We start from the raw sequence: 18,031 nt of genomic DNA, 5'->3' as shown, positions 1-18,031 counted from the left end.
TTAAAAAAAAAGAAAAAAGATTTACCAAATATTTAAAACAAAAAGATTCATTTACCAAATATTCAAAACAATTTTTGCCTATTGCTCTACTTCACATCAAGTTTACTGCTTTTAGGTTTTTAAATATGAAATGATTGAACTAGCTGAATTAGAAGGTATACAAAATGATCATCTATCAAACATTCACTTTATACATAAACATTTCTGAAACAGATTTACAGTGTACAATTAATTTATACAGCTTAAGCAATTATTACAATACCGTTATTCCTCAAAGTGAAAGCAACCAATGTATCTAGGATTTAGTTAAAAGGTTCTTGGTCACCAGAGTTTCACCTTTCTCGTCTCACACTGTCGACATCCATGTCACCCCACTAAACACTGCAGCGTCCACTTAATAAACTGTACATCATTCCATCTAAACTTATGCTGCAAAACCGGTTAATGTGCAGGAAGAGCTCATTAACTCCATTGTGTTTTTAAATACAATGTATCTACATTTTTCCCCAGAATGCTTGCGCTTCCTGAGCTAGACATAAAATACCTTAAAACAGGTTTAGACATGAATCTGAGACCCCATAAGCAAACTATATTAAAACGTCTAGAAGAAAAAATGAAAAGCAAACCACTTGTGGTAGCTCTCACTACTGTTTGCTTGCACTCTAAATACATTTTAGATGGATCTAATAGTCTGCTGAGTAAGGTAGCAAATTCAGTATTTTAATTATCTAACTTACAATATTGTGTATTGCTCTTGCTTTTTACAACGCCTACATAAAAGAATGTGTGTATTTCAGGGCCTCCTGAATTTTCCCTATGATCTTAATCCTGTCATCTAGGTAACTGGATTTAGAATTGCCATAGTCTGCAGAGCATGCAATTCACATTGCTTTTAGATCAAATCCAACTGCATTCAATATTAGCATATAAAAAATCAAAGGATGGAATATTGAGACTTAATAGTACACAGGTACATTTCAATGCTTCATTTTTTTTCCATAAAAATTTAAGCCATCGATGAAAAAAATCTGAAACAGATTTTGTTTGAATGAAAAAGGGTTTGAGAGATTTGTGATTTCCATTTTTAAGTCTGGAATTCATAAATAATTTTTAAATGGTAATTTTCCATCAAACAATGCAGTGGCTTACAGTAATAAATCATAGTATTAAGTAAGCTTGCACAGTTAATTGCAACATGATGAGCTTGGGTTTAAGGTGCTATTCCGTCTGCCCTGAAGTCTCTTAAGGACTTTACCATGTGGGCATCATGTCCGGGAACCAGACTCTTCCAAGATGCTTCGAAACTTCCCAGTGGATCTGCTCTAAGCTGTATTTCTGGTCAGGAATCAAAACCTCCTCCATAATTGAAAGCTGAGAGAGACGGCCGCCACACATCTTCACAAACTCGACGAAGGCACTGCAAGAGACTTCACACTCCCCTAGGCCGACAGCCGACAGGTACTTGCACCGCTCGGCAATACGGATCAGCTCCTCATCCAGAGGCCGTAGTCCATTGGCGCACACGACCAGCTCCACCAGCCGCGGGCACGTCATCCCAACGCGGCCAAGCACATCCTTGCTTACCGACCTCCCAAAGTAAAGGTGAGTGACAGGTGTCTCGTAGCGAAAGAACGGGTCGAACTCTTCCTCGTACAAAAAGAAGTACATTACCAAGTTTACTTTAGGAGAATGCTTGATGAAAGCGTCCCAGCTGCTCTTCTGGATGGTGTGGAACTGAGTCTGCCCAGGGTTTTCACTGACAACATCAATGCGCAAGTGTTCCAACCTGACGTGTTTCTCAGAAGACAGAGCGAGCAGCAGCTCATCGCTCAGCAGGTGGTAGTTGAGCGCCAGTTCACGTAAGCCATGACACTGGTCAGCCACACACAGGATACCTGACAAAACAGAACATCGTTATGCAGGTAAAATATATTAAAAAACGAACAGGAAACATAAGAATTAGTTTCTTTGTGTCACGAGGGTGCAAAGAGCAGGCATTTCTACATGCAATCAAGCCATCATATCAAAATAGAATCATACTGGACAACCGGAACACAAATCTTTTCTCACATGAGTGTTGTAACTTTGTGCATGGAAAGAAAGACATACGCTACAGACTGTATACTTTTCTGTATTTGATTTTTGTGTGTCACAAATCTAAACAGCATACTCCAATCTGCCCTGTCATAAATCCACATATATACAAATTCATTCTTGTAAAGGGGCTTATTCATAGAGTTACTTCCATAGCCTGCTCTGGGACTACTGCTGTCCACGTCTGTAGCTGACCAAGCAGACAAGAATGAAGCTGTCACCTGAGGAATGCAAACTTGCAAAGAATGTTTGCTTTTCATTAAATAGAGAAGTCATTGCTGCTAGAAAGAGCAAACACTGACAAACCGTGCATCTTGAAATTTGGAAAATCTACAGCACAAGAAGGAAAACACTAATAACTAGGAGCAGTATTCCTAGAACAGTGGTGTTGTTTTTTCCCCAAACTCTCTCCCTTTAATGAATCAATCCAACATGAAAGAAACAGACATTAACAAAAAAGCTTTGATACAGCCTATAAAGTTTCCATTCATCCTATTTGCAGATACAAGAAGTGCATAGACCCCTACATTTCACGTGGCCCAGACAACAGCACAAAATTCAGGATGTGGTCTTTCCATGAATAGAGAAGTGAGGATGCATCATCTAACACGGAACTGAAAAAACTGAGCTCAACCAACTATGGCTGTGAAGCAACAGGAAGAAAAATAACTGTCTTTTTATAGACAGACATGGTTATTAAATTCAAGAAGCCTGTATCAAGCCTAAAAAATTTGAAGAAAATTGTAAAAATATTGCATGAATAAATAAAAAGTAGGTATTTTCTGCCTGAGAATTTGCAAGAGTTCCTCCAAGTGCATCAAGTGCTGTCATTTCAAACATAAAAAGATTGATAGATTAATAAAAAATTAGGTAAACAGAATTTTAATTCAACTCCTATTGCAACTCTTTCCTGTAAAAACAGTTGTGGTATGTAAGCATACTCAGGCACGCTGCTTTGTAATAGGCTGGTTTGTTGAAGCTGTTTGAATTATTTCAAGTAGCAGGGTTCATAAGCCTCCTCTCATCACTAGTTTCAGGAAACAACTTGCTACAGATTTAGCATCTAAAAGCTCACCCCCTTTACATCCTTTGTAAAGTCATCTGTTAACTTTAAAGGTATGTTATTGACTAGTGCAATCCAAAAAAGGAAGAAGTGGGGTTCAGCTTGCTGTGATCCTTTATGGTCTAGAATTGCACAGCCACATCATGTGCAGGCTATGAAATCTGCCTTCACTGTCAGTTCCACATGCAGGGCACTGCGCAGATGGTTGGCCAGCTGGAGGGCCTGCCTAGAGCCTGTGCTGCAAGTGCTACGTTCCCACAACATCCCAAAGCACTGCCTCAACCTTTACGCCACCAAGAAGTAAACTGCTTTGATAGCATACTGCACAGATCTGCATCAAAAACCCTCTGCTGTGCTCCACACTGCTGATGTGGCCACTGGGCCACTGCATCCATTCTTCTCTCCTGCTCTTCATTCAGATACAACTCTACCACCCCTGAAGCCAAGCAAAGATACAGCCTTTACAGAAATATTTTTAGTTCCCACTATACTGCAATAGACAGTATTTCAAGTAATAAGTAACACCACATAGATGTGGATTTAAAAATAGATTTTTTTATTTTATTTTTTTACAAGATACTGCTGCAGTCCTACAGGGAAGCTAAAGTTCAGGTTGGAAACTGCAAGGAAAAGAAATTCTGGGTACGCTGACAAAAGATTAAAAATACATCACTGCTGTTATATACTCCAGACCAAACCCAAACATGCTGTCCTGTTTTTGTACAGTAAGCTAGGGATTATTCAGAGCATTTTTTGGAAATGATTTGCAGCTTGAAATCAGTCTTTTTCCTTTACCCCACCAGTAGTGGGACCTCTCTTTGCACTACTTGCATTGCTCTTCTCCATCCTTCACTAATAACATTCTTATGAATTAGTCTAGTACCGAACATCTCCCCCTCACCCTGAAACTGCAATCTGAAGGCACGTTATACATTTAAAGCGCATCTACAAGTAACTGCTATTGCATAACTCATGACTCTTTTGGCTCAATTAGAGTTGTTCCACAATTTATAGCAGCCTGGTAATTAAAATATTCCCATTAGAAAAAAAAAATACAGGTAAGTCTCTGTGCTGAGAGTTCCTCACTTTCAAGAGTCTCGTTTTTGCAATCTGCTTGCTAAGAAGCCAACTACCCACATACCAGCTCCTTTCTTTTGTTCTACTTTTTTCTCTCCACCTCAAGGCACACCCAAACATAGATTAAGCAATCAAATTCTTCTGCCATTTGCTTAGCACTCCAGTTTTGTCACGTGCACATCTGATCCCATTCTGTTCACTCCAACTCAAGGAACAGAGAACACAATTGTTGTCGTTCCCTAAGCAGGCATAGCCATTCCTTCCCATTGCTCTTTAGTTTAAAACATTGCATGGTATGGATCAAATGGCATGTACCAGTCCAGCAACTCTACAGACCCACATCGTCCCCCAAATTACCAAGCGTAAGATGTTCCATAAAGCCTTCTCGCAAGCAATAGCCACAAACCAGCACAGTCTAGTAGAGCTGACACCACCAGGCTGTTCTTGCATCCAAGTTCAAGGGAATGATATCCCACACCTAGCTACAAATTACTGCTGGATCATCTTCTTCTGGCTAGACATTGTTATAGCTCCTGTGCTCCTCAGGCACAGAAAGATTCTCAAATGACATTTTAAGTCAGGAAAAAACAGTCACTCAAGCTAATTTAAACAACCCCCATCTATAACTATGAAGCTCTGAAGGAAATAACATTCCAGTTAACAAGCTGGTAAACACTCCGCTGGACAAGCCTGATGCAAAACAACCTGCATCCTCAGGACTTTTTTACAAAACCAGACATAAGCTTTGGTTTGCAAGCTACACCTGGCAAAAGTATTAAGTTCGTGTTTTGTTTATCATCATTACAACGCTGTGACCTTTCTGCAGTATCACCTTCCCCATACCAGGGGTCCTGCTGCTACATTTTACATGTAATATTTACAGTTGCAGTACACTGGCAAGAAGCAAGCTATGGTAACCATAGTTTCTACCTATCCCCAGAAGAGGAATTTAATGAAGTTGTTAGCATCTTATTTATGATTCCTCTTCCATTTCTCAGTGAAAACCAGAAGTGTGAAGTTGATGGGCTGTGACAGCAATCTTACACTTGCTGCGCAATGCATAAACCTTCCACAAACATTAATCCTATGAACCTCAACAAAATATGGCATTCAACAATGAACTTCAACCTTTTCATTCTGATACAAGCTAATTTCATTCTTGCTACGCACTTACAGCGCTAATTAAGTATAATTGGTAATGGCAGAAGAACTGTACAGTTCTAGCAAATCTCTCCGTCTTTGATGCAGCCTGCACATGCTCCCCAGCAAAAGATTAAGCTGTTTTCTTCCAGAATGACTGCACCAGCATCTTCATAATCCACGGCACTTCAGCACTCAGAACCTGTACACAACTAACTGCTGAAAAGGAACTCAGCCTGAAAAACCTTAATTATACTGGAATACTTAAATACTCATTGCAGAAATAATGCACTAGCAAGTCAGTATGTGCTCTTTGAACCTCTGCAAGAGGTTATGTGCTTGTCCAGAGCATGCACTATTTTATTCTTAGCTCAGCAGTCAATCTGCAAGACTCCTGCAGAGAGAAGCAGTGGGATGGATGGATTGACAATCAGCTAATATTCTTTTTAGTAACAGTTGCTGTAGATACCATATTCCGCCTCACTCTCACCCTATGCCTTTTTTTTCCAGGAGTTTACCAGTTTTCAGACAGAACTGAACAGGTACATTTTAGTAAACAAAACATGGTAGCTTACCAGCTGGAGAAACGTGAGGACAACTGCTCATTTTCAACAGCTTGAGCGTGTCACTGTTGTTAGCCACTAGCACTTTGAGAGATGGATCATCTACTGGTGTGTCATCAATCTTTAGTGAAGAGAGCGATTTGGAGTTTACAAACACCACCGTCAGCGCAGAAATGAAGTGAGACTGGAAAAAAAAGTTTAAAAAAAAAGTGGTATCTGAAAAAAATCTCAATGGCTTTATGCTGTACACAATCATCCTGGCTTTTATTATTTGCAGTATTTGCTGAGAGAGCCTTCTATTAACCTGGTATTACTTTACTCAAAAATAGTAGACATTTTGAGTAAAACAAAGCATAATATTTTTTGTTATCAGGTCAAGTATTTGACAAATCAGAATGTCTGACATTAAACAAACTGACAACCCGACCCAGAACAATCCACTGCATGAACTTAAAGCCATATGGAAGGCCACAAGCAAAGCGAGAGCACAAAAGCTCTCATTTTAAGGAAAACTTGCAAGTCACACTTTTAAAGTAGCATCTTCTAGAGCAGAAAGTCCCCTGTGGCGAGTTATGCTGCCCCGGTGAGATGCAAACAGCCAAGCGTGGCAAGCCCATACTATTCAGAAGCACCCAAAGCCAAACAGCACTGCTGCCTGGCTGCCACACACAGAGAGTACTTAAGCTTGGAATTACTCGTCTTAGAAAGCCAACTGTGGTGGTCAAAAGCCAGGAAACAGGTAATCAATTACTGATGCTGCTTAACTGGCAATTAATGTTGGTCCAACATTGAAGGTTGCTCCTGAGCATCTTTGTGGAATGACCCAAAGTCACCAGTAAAGACAGAATGCCTTGAAAAACATCGGCTAAGGAACAGATATGAAAAAAAGTGTTCACAGAAATCATCACTGGTATGACGGAATTGAGCAACTAGCTTGTAATCGTGATTTCTTACAAGATTTACAAGCAAGTACTTCCTCCATGCACTCCACTAAGCATCCTAAACTTTTACTTTGATTTCCACACTGTGCCACTGATCCATATGCACAATCCTGAACACAGTTAAGTGAGAGAAGGCTTGACAACAGTATTCGCTTTTATGTGATGTGTTCGTGCTTTTTACTAAAGCTCACAGACAATTAGATTTAGAGCAAGAATTAGTATTTTCATTAATTAACATGAACTGGGCAAGTCAGTTCACGCAAATGCAAACAATGTTCCAATCAGAAGCATTAGGTATTTTGACTTTACACACCACTCCCATGTGCACAACACTAATTATACACATAACATACTGAGAGGAAAAGGTGCTTTATTAATATTTTTACTTTATATTCAAAGAATGCTAGTATTGTGTTTTATTTTATTTAGAATGCAACTCCATCTACTAAGACTAACACTAAATAGAAAGTTAAAGAAAAAAAAATCAAACATGTTTGTAAAGGACAGGTGCCTAAAACTGTAGCTTGAGGAGTTAACAGAAGATACATAATATGCAAAAATGTAAAAGCTCATGATCTTATGTCTCTAATATTGCCACACACACAGCCCACAGCACAGTCCTGATATTACAGACTGTTTAGAAGATGTAAGTAGAATGTGCTTAGGCAAAATAGTGCTAAACATGATTTACAAATATTCAGACATCATACTATTTGAAATGAGAAGACTGCCAACAATGATAATATGCCAAGTAGTTCAGACTTTCTATGCAGTCTGATAAAAAAAATTACATAATGTTAACCATTTTTTAGATCTATTCATTTTTGGCTGCTTCTCAACCAATGGGCCTTTTAATAAAGACTTCCCAGAGGAACTTATTCTTGGTCCAATTCTATTCTTTAGCTCCATTAGTATTCTAGAAAAATAAAAAAAGAATCACTGCTGGCAGCATTTGCCAGCAACAGAATTATTGGAGTGGTAAATATCAAAAGGCAAATTATGCCCAGAGTTGATTTAGACTTATTTTGAACATTCTTAAAAGGCCACATATAAACTTACTAAGAACAAGAAAGTCTGTATTTTAAAAGAATCAAAGCTGCAGAAGACCTCACCATGAATGACTACAAATATTTATTCAGCAAGCTGAACAGGACCACAACATATCCTTCCAGTTGAAAATGGACAGACATTCAGATTAAGAAACGACAAAATATACTAAGCTAAGCAAAGTATCATTAACGAACACATTAAGTCTGAATTTTTCCCACTGATGTTTAGGTTTTCTTAGGTCACAGCTCAAAGCACACTGAAAGAGGAAAAAAATAGAAAAAATAGAGATCTTAAAAACCTTTCTGAAAATTAAGGATTAAAAATACATATTCAAGGTACATAAGTGACGTGGCTGTGATCACTGCCAAGGATAATAATTGATAATCCTTCTGTAGTTAACCTTGCTTAAACCCTATATCCTACTTCCTTTCCTGAGGTTGTCCCTACCTCTTCCTTGTCCTTGTTGCCATCAGCAGTGACATCACCGTGATCCAGCTAACAGCTTAGCTCTAACTGCCTCTTCGCATCCATGTCGACTGGATTCTAGAATTGAGGCTGACAGACATCCAAGATCTTCTTGCATATAACAAGCTGCCCAGGCTACCACAACCACTCTCCTTCTCCACAATAGCATGTTTCTATTTCACTAGCAGGGATTCCTGCTCAGAACTGCATACAAAAGGTTCTTCTTTTAGATTAGAAGCCTTCTAATGCAGTCTTATTTTTGGTAGACATATTTGGTAGAAATCTGACAGAAGATAACAGAAATATAGTGCACTTAACTAAGAATTCAACACCTGATTGTGCCATAAAGCACTGAAAAGTCACGATCATACCACCTTCTAAAGAAAAATCAATGTCTAATTCCCACAGGGATGAAACTCTACCACTTGGATTTTAATTGTTTCCTAAAGAAAACATTGTTTGCTCCCATAGTACACTTACAGACACAAGGCCTCTAGCCTCCTGAGTTGCAACACATTACCCACTATTACATCAAAGCCAAAAGACAGGAATACTTTGAAAAATAAAATCAGGACCAAGTTCTCACATGAAGCAGAGAACAAGTGAAACTTCAGATGTCCATCTTAGTAGAATATGGAAGTTTTTTAGTAGAGCCCAATAATACTAATTTTTCTTTGCCAAAAATCCCTGCCAAAGATTCATTCTTACAAAAATCTTGTCTTTAAGTTACAATTAAGCTACACGAACCACTGCAATATTTTACATAGAAAAAAAAAAACACACATTAAAATACCTTTGGTAAATCCATGAAGCTTGGCCGGGCTGTTGAAATTAGTCCAAGTGTTTTCAAAGAGCAGTTCACAAGCTGTGATAAAATATCACAAGCTGCTTCTGCAGATTCCTTGCTACTGTCCACCTTAACAAAAGCAAATGCATTGATTCAGAAAATACTGCATCAAAACACAACTGTTAGGAAAAGAGTTGCTATACTTTATTATTTTTTTAATCTTTTGTAATGTGATGTTGAAATCTCAATGAGTTACTTTTTTTAAACTTATGTCCTTTATTTTTTTTCCTGCTGAAAAAAAATCAAATATCAAAAATCCAAGATAGTTTGCTATCAACTTACTGCGCTCCTAAATCCTCTGCTAAAACTTAGCATGGTGAGAGGTCAGCTGAGCAGTCTGTTCCAAGGTATTCGGTCGACATCAAGTAATAAAAAGGTGAAGGTTCTTTTGGCTCCAAAACCTGTCCCCGTATTTCCTATCAATATGTGGGAATTCTATCAACCCTTCCCTGTGTGAAAAGGACGCTTCCATTATGGTGACTCAGCTCATAATAGAGCTGCTGGAGAATCAAGTACATTATCATTTGAACATACACAGCTACACCTTCATCGTTAACACCACAACAGATATGAAATGGATACCCTGGAAAAAAAAACACCACTTAATTATCATTTTGTTACACAGCTGAATCACTTAACATGCCTCCAGTGGCACTTTCCCAATGCTCAGATGCACTTTCAGAATACCCTCTTAAATACAGTACTCATGACACCTTTATAGGCCTCCCGAACAGTAAAAAAGCATGATAGGGACATCAACTTTAAGTCTACCATATGCCATGCTACCTCATCAGCAATCAATCTATGCCTGATGAATGTTTGTTTTCCCTTTGAACAGAAGTTAAAGAGACAGGAACACCTGCAAACCTGCAAATAACCAGTCTACATCCAGTATCGTATCAAGCTGCTGCAATGCATATCATCCAGCAGAGGTACCTCAACTACCCACCCACTCTGATGCTTCTTCCTACATTAAACCTGCCAGATCTGAGAAACAAGTAAACAGCATGTCCACCTTGCTGCACAAACCACTTCTTTTCTGGAATTACCCCACAGCTGGTCCATACATAGCCATGACTACAGTCTCCCACCACCCTTCTAGAACAGAGGAATCTGTAGGCCAATGTTCAAAGTTTTCATCCATTTAAAATAATTCCATGATGTTAACAAAGTTGTCCTGACCAAAAGGTATTTCTCAGCCAGACACAATCGGCAGATATACCCTCCTGAGCAACGGCCATGCACTTTTTTTCAGTTTACTGAAAGGCAGCCATGCTGATTAAATGCTGTGGACAATCCCATACAATTTGGTAGTAAATTTGCTAGTTGCTTACTGCTTACTAACAATACTGAAGTTACAGGTGCCTGCTTGCTGAAGCAGAATTCTAAGCAGCTAAGATACCTCAAGAAAAAAAAAGCATGTTCAGAATTGCTGCTGTAAGTTCGGTTTCCCAAAATATATTCAAATAAATAATGAATTAGAAGATGCATCTCTACCCATTTGGAGAACTTACTTCTTCAGCATGCGGTGCCTGAGAACTAGGTCTTCCAGGCTGAGAGCTGCAATATTCCCTCTTAACTGAGGATCCTAATCACAAAGATCATGTCATAAGCCTTTCCTAACATTTAATGATGTTCTTTAACTTTCAGCGTGTCAAAATGTTTTGATTGCAACTGTCAATCATTATTTGCCAATATCAGTACTTCAACTACTGATATTAACGGAGTACTTCTCATGCTTTGATATTGATCTAGATGAATCATCAGAACTGTTTCAAGTACATTTCCTTGAAACAATCCTAATAAAATGAAAAAAACAGAAGTTTAACACACATTTTTAGAAAGGTATTAAAAGAGCCTATAAAATACACTACCTTGAAGCTTACATACTGCAAGTGATTGGAATGCCTCTTTATTATTTGCTTGATCAGTTCAGGATGCGTAGCCCTCAGGTAAGATGTGGCTGGTTGGTTCAGTTCAAACTCAAAACACCTCCAGAGATCAGGCATGTGAAACACTTGGTTCCAGCTTCGGCAGACCTGCGATGCATGAGCACGATCCAGAAGGGGCAGGTACTGGAATACCTGCAGGATAATGTCTTGGAGCAGGTTACCCCAGTCAGGACTCTGCGCGACGATGGCTTTCTCATCTGTGATCTTGTGTCTCTTGGATTCTTTCTCACTTGTCTGTTCAGATGAACTGTTGTTGGCCTCATCAGTTTTCCTCCCTCGTTTCATTCTGCAAGAACAAGAAAATTTCTGTAAGTTTTCTAAGTATAAGACAGCTCAAAAGAACAGTATTTATAGAAAATTGTGGAGGTGAAGATGCACCTTTTCTGTAACCACGATTTTGTGTAAAGAAAAAAAACAAGTAGCAATGAATTTGAAATGCAAGTCTAAAAATCATACTACCACCTAGATAGGTGAATTTAATATTACTTTCCTAGTCACTAACACCACCGAACCATTTACAATATAGGCACTGTCTTTTCATCATTTTGCTTTTGTGTTTGAGAACACTTTGAACCTAATTTGTTTCACCATTTTGGTTGATTATCACTTCTATTTCCCATGAATGGAGACATTCTTCCAAACTACTTTGTGAACAGTTATTATTCATAGTGCTCCCCTACTCCTATTTACCAGAAATAACATTTGAAATTGTGGAAAGCAAAAGACAGGTCAGAGCAGGCAAAAGAGGAAGAATGTATACATGTTAGCAGGTATTGTATCTGGCCAGTTAATTTTTATTTACAGACAGAAATAGCTTTCTTTTTTTAAAAAGTAAAGAGGTTACTTCAGTGTGTGTATTTTAAATCAATATCCTTAAAAAACATATTTCATCAAGAACATGCGTGCTTTAGTTTTTCCAGCCAATTAGTAAATAGGGATTGTGAAAGACTTCTGATAAACAGTCTGGAAGGTCCAACCCACAAAAAAATTAAGACAGATTACAGAAGAGGCAAACTTTCTTCAAAATCACATTGTTAAGCAAATCTGAGGCAAAAGGTTACCTCATTCCCAGTAGCATATACTTCTTCTCTAGCAGTCCTATTTAAACAAGTTATGTATAACTTCATGTATTTAATATGAAAAAACACCGCTATGCACATTTGAAATTTAACGTCAGTTATTGATGTTCTTTTGTACACACCAGCTTAAAACTGAACTTGCATCCAGACATTTATTTTTAAAAGCCTGAACGTGACGCACACCATGTCCTTAAGGCCTACGAATGAGACTTCAAACTAAACTACTATACATTCAATTGAAGTCCCTAAAGACAACCAGGGTGGTAGAGTAGGCTTGATATGTGTAATCACCTCCAACCCTGTCATGATTTCTGGACAATAAATATGCACCTCACACACAGTGAAATAATTTTGACTTAGTGGTCAAGTATGATTACAGGTACAAGACTACTATGTGTTCTTGCAGTTTAAGCCTGCAGGCAGCTAACCCTACAGCAGGATGGGGGGAGGAGAATTTGGAGGAAAAAAAAAAATCTGATAACTGATGTATTGAGACAATGACAGTTTAATAAGAAAGAGGGGAAAAAAGAAAACACCACACAAGTGATGCGCAAGACAAATCACTCACCACCAGCCCACTGATGCCCAGTTCATCCCCGAGCAGCTCCCCTACCTAAGCCAACAAATTTCATTGTTCCACATGATGTCCTATGGTATGGGACATCCCTTTGCCCAGCCTGGGCCAGCTCTCCTGGTTCCGTCCCCTCCCAGCTCCTGGTGCACCCCCAGCCTCCTTGATGGCAGGGCAGCAAGAAGCTGAACAGTCACTGGCTCTGTGCAAGCACTGCTCTGCAGCAGCTAAAACATCAGGGTTGTCAGTGTTACTTTTCTCCTAAATCCAAAACACAGCACCCGACCAGCCACAGTGGAGAAGTTAAGTTTTATGCCAGCTACAACCAGGACACTTGTCCAGTTCGCTTGGCATCTGAACAATTAACTTTCCCTGCTATGTACTACAACCAAGTAAAAGTTTAGAGGTCTTTTTTAACACGGAGTGCAATACCCTAGATACCCATACAACAAATCATACTGTTTTATCATCCAATGCATCACAGCTTATTTTCTCAAAGCCAGCATCTCTTCATCTATCTTTGAGATACTTTAATCATGCCTCCTACTCACATGACAATAGTGAGCTATCAGTTGGGGTCTGTGACTATTTATAAAACGCTGTGATCAAACATTAACATACTGTCATGGAAGACTGATGAATACAATTTCTCTCTTGATTCTTTCATTCCACTAGCACTGCAGACAATCATAATATTTCACCATCATAAGAGCAAGAAAACCTCTTCTTAGTTCCTGAGAACTACTTACTGTGATCCACAGCTCAAGACTACAAACCTATGCAAAATATGACTGCAGTGGCAGAACAAGCTTTCCACCTGAGAGTGCTCCGTGGCTGAGCTGCTATCTTCACTACACAGATGGAAAGCAATAAAACTGGATATAGTCACATTCAATCACCCGCATCTAACAAAGTTGAAGGAACTGGACTTTGGATCTGTGAAAGCAGAATAGTCAGAACAAGTATCTAATCACTCCGCTAATTAGTTTAGCAAATCCACTGGGGACCTGTTGTGTTTATGTTTACAATAACATTTTCGCACTATGCTTAGCATTTATCTGCAATAAGCTAGTCTGAACTGAAATACTCTTTTAAACTTTACATTAAACATACTCAAAACAACTAGCTTCTAGTGAGCAACTGCCATATGCAAGTTGCTCACTTGCCAAACCTGAGATGGCACATGCCTGGTATTTGATTTCCAATCCATTTCTTCTTTATAGGTAAAAAATACATGCGGTGAGCATTAGACTTAGCTCCCCAAGTCTTGTTTTACAAAGACCCTGCCTCATCTTTTGATGATAGGCTAATATAAACGCACCATCCTCCACGTTATCATGCTATTTCATCACAGCTCCAGGGGGTCAAGCTCTGGATTTTCTTCCCTACCACATTTAGGGGCTATTGTGCACACAGAGTACAGTTGATTTGCATTGACAATCCATTTACTAAGTGACCTTTTCAAAGACAGAAGCAGTAGATCTGGCACTTTTCTAGAAGAAATGACAAGGAACTCACTGCTACTGACAGAACTGTGATTTTTCAGCTGAACCTCTTCTTCTCAGAACCTCTGAGACATGACTGACAGAAGTGGACCAAGTCATCAACAGCCAAATTAAAAGTTGCACCCTGGAGCTCACTGACCAACCTTGATGAGTTCTAAGTAATTAATATACACTGGTCACAGATCAAAACCCACTTGTGAAGTTGCAGGGTGTAGTTTTTACAGACAAAAAATAATTGAGACAAAATAATCATCAATAGAACTGTACTTGACAGTCTTTAGGTCACAACCTTCCAAGAAAATAAGACGTCATTAAAAAGTAGTGCATAGAAAAAGGTATTTCCAGAGAACGTTTTTTTGCTAATGACTTTTTGGATGCTTTTGAAATTTAAAAGAGAAAGATGAATTTTGAAAAACAGTCCCATGTGGAACTTTCTCAAAAAATCACAAAAGAAAGCTTAAAGACTAAAAACAATGATTTTAAATCCTAGATGACTGTTTTGTCTTTTTCTTGTTGTAGAATTTAAAGTATTGCAAAAGATTTTAAAAAACATAATTGGTTTTAACCTCTTAGCATGCCTAACAGTAGAACAAGTGCAGAATTGAAGCACATTTCCCTACAGAAGTTAGCAGAGCCATAAAAAGTTATTAAAAAAAGTCAATTAAGAGAATCAAAAAGGTTCACTAAGAACAGGCAAACAAAATTGAGCAGTTCTCTTCTGTTTGTGTCTGATAGTCTAGATACTTAACCATTTTGAATTTAAGACCACCAGAAACATGTTCAGTGAAGGGAGACACTGATGCAGGATTCCTTATGAGCATATTAACATATACTAATTACTTAGTATTAATTATCAGCAGATTTATTTTTCAAACAGTGATTGTTTAACACTTCCTTCAATGTTTGAACCATCTTTAACTCTCTCTGGCATACTCAGGTGATACCACCAACCTGTCCTTCCAAATCACTGCTGTAACCAAGTTTGCTTTTTAAAGCAAAGACACTGACAGAAAGGAAAACACAACAGCAACAAAACAAACGACAGAAGGAAAGAAACCAGCCAACTCTACCAGTGTAAAAAGAGGTGTGATACCACAATGCCCGACTCGTTCAGATTTCCCAAATTAATTTCTCGGCCTAGAATAACATCTCGGCTCCGAGCTGGGCACGACACCAGCTATACATCTCCTCTGTGGTATGTATGGTCCTGCTCAGCCCCCGGCTGGGAGGAGGAGCACCGCACACGCCGAGCGTTGTTTATAGCGCCGAGCACGAGCACGACGGCAGTAAAAATAAAATAATAAAAGGGGGTGTGGGCAGCGCACGCCTGCTCGTACCCTGCTGGCCACGCTTCGCTATGGGGCAGCCCAGCGGAGCTCCCCGCGTTGTTTACAGCAGGCACGAAGCTGTTCTAGAAACAGCCCGAGGAGGGGGAGAGGGGGCAGCCCCCTCACACCCCCACACCCCAAACTGCTGCCAACACCCGCCCGGGGCGGCGCCGAGGGGGCATCACGGCCACTTGCCAGGGTCACGACGAGCAGCACCGGGGCTCCGCCGCCCCCCGCCTCCCCGCGCCCCTTCACCTGGCGGCTCCCCGCTGCGCCGCGCCTCGCCTCGCCTCAACCGGGACTCGGGCCGCGCTGGCGCCTCCGCTCCGGCCACATGAGCCCCTCCACGGCAGCCGTCGTCGTCCGTCCGTCTGTCTTTTTGCCCGTTTGTCTGCCTGTCTGCCCCGTCCCGCCGCTCCCCTCCCTCTTCCCCTGTTTACTGGGCGGCAGCGGAAGCGACGCGGCCGCAGCCAAAATGGCGGCGGGCGGGCTGTGAGGCGACGCCACCCCCCCCCTCCCTGCGCTGAGGGCGGGGCCGCCCCGTAATGGCCGCCCCTCAGCGGCTGCCCCGGGGCCGTTGGGTGGGGCGGGAGGGACGGGCGAAGTGGTGTATTCGTCGCTCATAGATTTAAATGTAGGAGTAATTTGGACGCCCCGTGCCAGGCTAGCATTGGGAATAAATGTAGTGGAGAAAGCAGACATCAGTGGGAATAAAGTTCTTGAGATATTGCTAGGAGAAGAAGACAGAGTGGTGTATGGCGGCTCCCTTTGGCTGGAAATGTCGGTGTGATATTGCCCCTTCAAACAGACTCACAGAATCGTCTAGGTTGGAAAAGACCCCCAAGATCACCGAGTCCAACCTCTGACCTAACACTAACCAGTCCTCCACTAAACCATATCCCTAAGCACGACATCTAAACGTCTTTTAAAGACCTCCAGGGATGGTGACTCCACCACTTCCCTGGGCAGCCCATTCCAAGGCCTCACAACCCTTTTGGTAAACAAGTTCTTCCTAACGTCCAACCTAAAACTCCCCTGGTGCAACTTTAGGCCATTCCCCCTCACCAGGCACGTGGGAGAACAGGCCAACCCCCACCTCTCTACAGCCTCCTTTAAGGTACCTGTAGAGAGCAATAAGGTCGCCCCTGAGCCTCCTTTTCTCCAGGCTGAACAATGCCATGCAGCATGTTCTTCAGTCCTGTAAAGGACAGAAATTTTTAAAGCTGAAGTTCCCAAGACATACAGAAATGTGAAATAGCTCCCATTTAATCCATATTTCCATCATACATTTCATAAAAATAGCCAGATGTGGTCCAATGATTTCCCAGTCTTGAAACGGTTTTGAAACAGGATAACAGTTCTTTGGTGATCTCTCAAATCTCAGCATCCCTCAGTTCTTCCAGAAGCACCCTACATGGAAAAAAAATAATACTGTGACATTTTTTTACATAATTGAAAGCTGATAAAAAGAAGCTTGATTTATGTATTTATTTATTTTGATTGGTTTGTTTTATTTTCAGTTCTAAATCTATTTCCTTGCGATTATCGGAAGGAGAAAAATTACTTGTAGAGAAACAGCAACGCTTTTCAATGAGAAATGTTAATTTTGGTATTGAATTTCTATAATAAAATAATCACTTTTGAATTTAATGTGTCTTAAGACATCTACTGTAGCCCAACCGTTATAGTCCCATGTGTATTTGCAAGTGTCAGTGTTCAGCCTTCAGCTTCTCAGGAAAATCTTGAGACCAGAGGTGGGTTATCATATTGAGCATTAATGAGCATCCCAGTCATGCTTATAATAGCATATAATAGCTGTGTGACTGTGACTGTCACTTGTTGAGTTCTACAGAACAGCTTCATAAAGCTTGGAAGATAACAAGGTGTGTTTGTGGCTGAAGCCAATTCTCACTCCAGAAAACTGAAGGAACTATTCCACTGTCTCCACCTATAAATGTTAGGTTTCTTTCGTTGTCACTGTCCTACTTCATAAGGGTTGGCTGTCTAAAGATGGGAAAATAACAGCCCCCAGTTACTGTTTCTGGTAATTATAAGTTATATACATACATAAAGAACTTGAAAGTTTCTGGGTATGTGGGAAAGGAAGGTAGAAAGGATTGACCCCAGTACCTGTGCTTATGATCTACTGCTTAATAGTGAATGGAGAGCGAGCAGTTCATGCTCCTCCTGATAGCCTCCTGTATTGCTTTCAGGTGGTGTTAGGCTGGTGATATGATGTGACTGATCCATGTCATGCAAGGTCAGAAATACCTTTTCACCAAGACTAATGCTCTGATGAAAATCTGATGTCTGCAGAAAAGTAAAATAAAATAATAATAATAATGAACATCTTGTG

General features: G+C 40.2%; 1 protein-coding gene across 1 annotated transcript; it reads right to left on the bottom strand.

Annotated features, from left to right (window-relative positions):
• Positions 1–5: 5 nt before the first annotated feature.
• FBXL3 (F-box and leucine rich repeat protein 3) lies at positions 6–16,179 on the bottom strand. The gene is made up of 5 exons (XM_027442814.3): positions 15,931–16,179; positions 11,115–11,478; positions 9,187–9,309; positions 5,950–6,121; positions 6–1,895 (listed from the first exon to the last, which is right to left on the bottom strand). The coding sequence occupies exons 2-5, from the start codon at positions 11,475–11,477 to the stop codon at positions 1,252–1,254; spliced, it is 1,302 nt and encodes a 433-aa protein (XP_027298615.2). The 5' UTR covers position 11,478; positions 15,931–16,179; the 3' UTR covers positions 6–1,251.
• Between the last annotated feature and the right edge of the window lie 1,852 nt (positions 16,180–18,031).

The sequence above is a fragment of the Anas platyrhynchos genome, chromosome 1 (assembly GCF_047663525.1).
Source record: "Anas platyrhynchos isolate ZD024472 breed Pekin duck chromosome 1, IASCAAS_PekinDuck_T2T, whole genome shotgun sequence".
Classification (NCBI taxonomy): Eukaryota; Metazoa; Chordata; class Aves; order Anseriformes; family Anatidae; genus Anas; species Anas platyrhynchos.
Note: the sequence above shows the minus strand (reverse complement) of the source record. Positions and strands in the feature narration are given on the sequence as shown.

Excerpts from the sequence above, each read along its gene's own strand:
- FBXL3 (XM_027442814.3), bottom strand. The coding sequence starts at position 11,477 with ATGAAACGAGGGAGGAAAACTGATGAGGCCAACAACAGTTCATCTGAA. Across the intron at positions 9,310-11,114 it reads TGCAGTATGTAAGCTTCAAG|GTGGACAGTAGCAAGGAATC; the intron begins GTAGTGTATTTT and ends GCTTTTGTTAAG. Across the intron at positions 6,122-9,186 it reads GCTTCATGGATTTACCAAAG|TCTCACTTCATTTCTGCGCT; the intron begins GTATTTTAATGT and ends TTTTTTTTCCAG.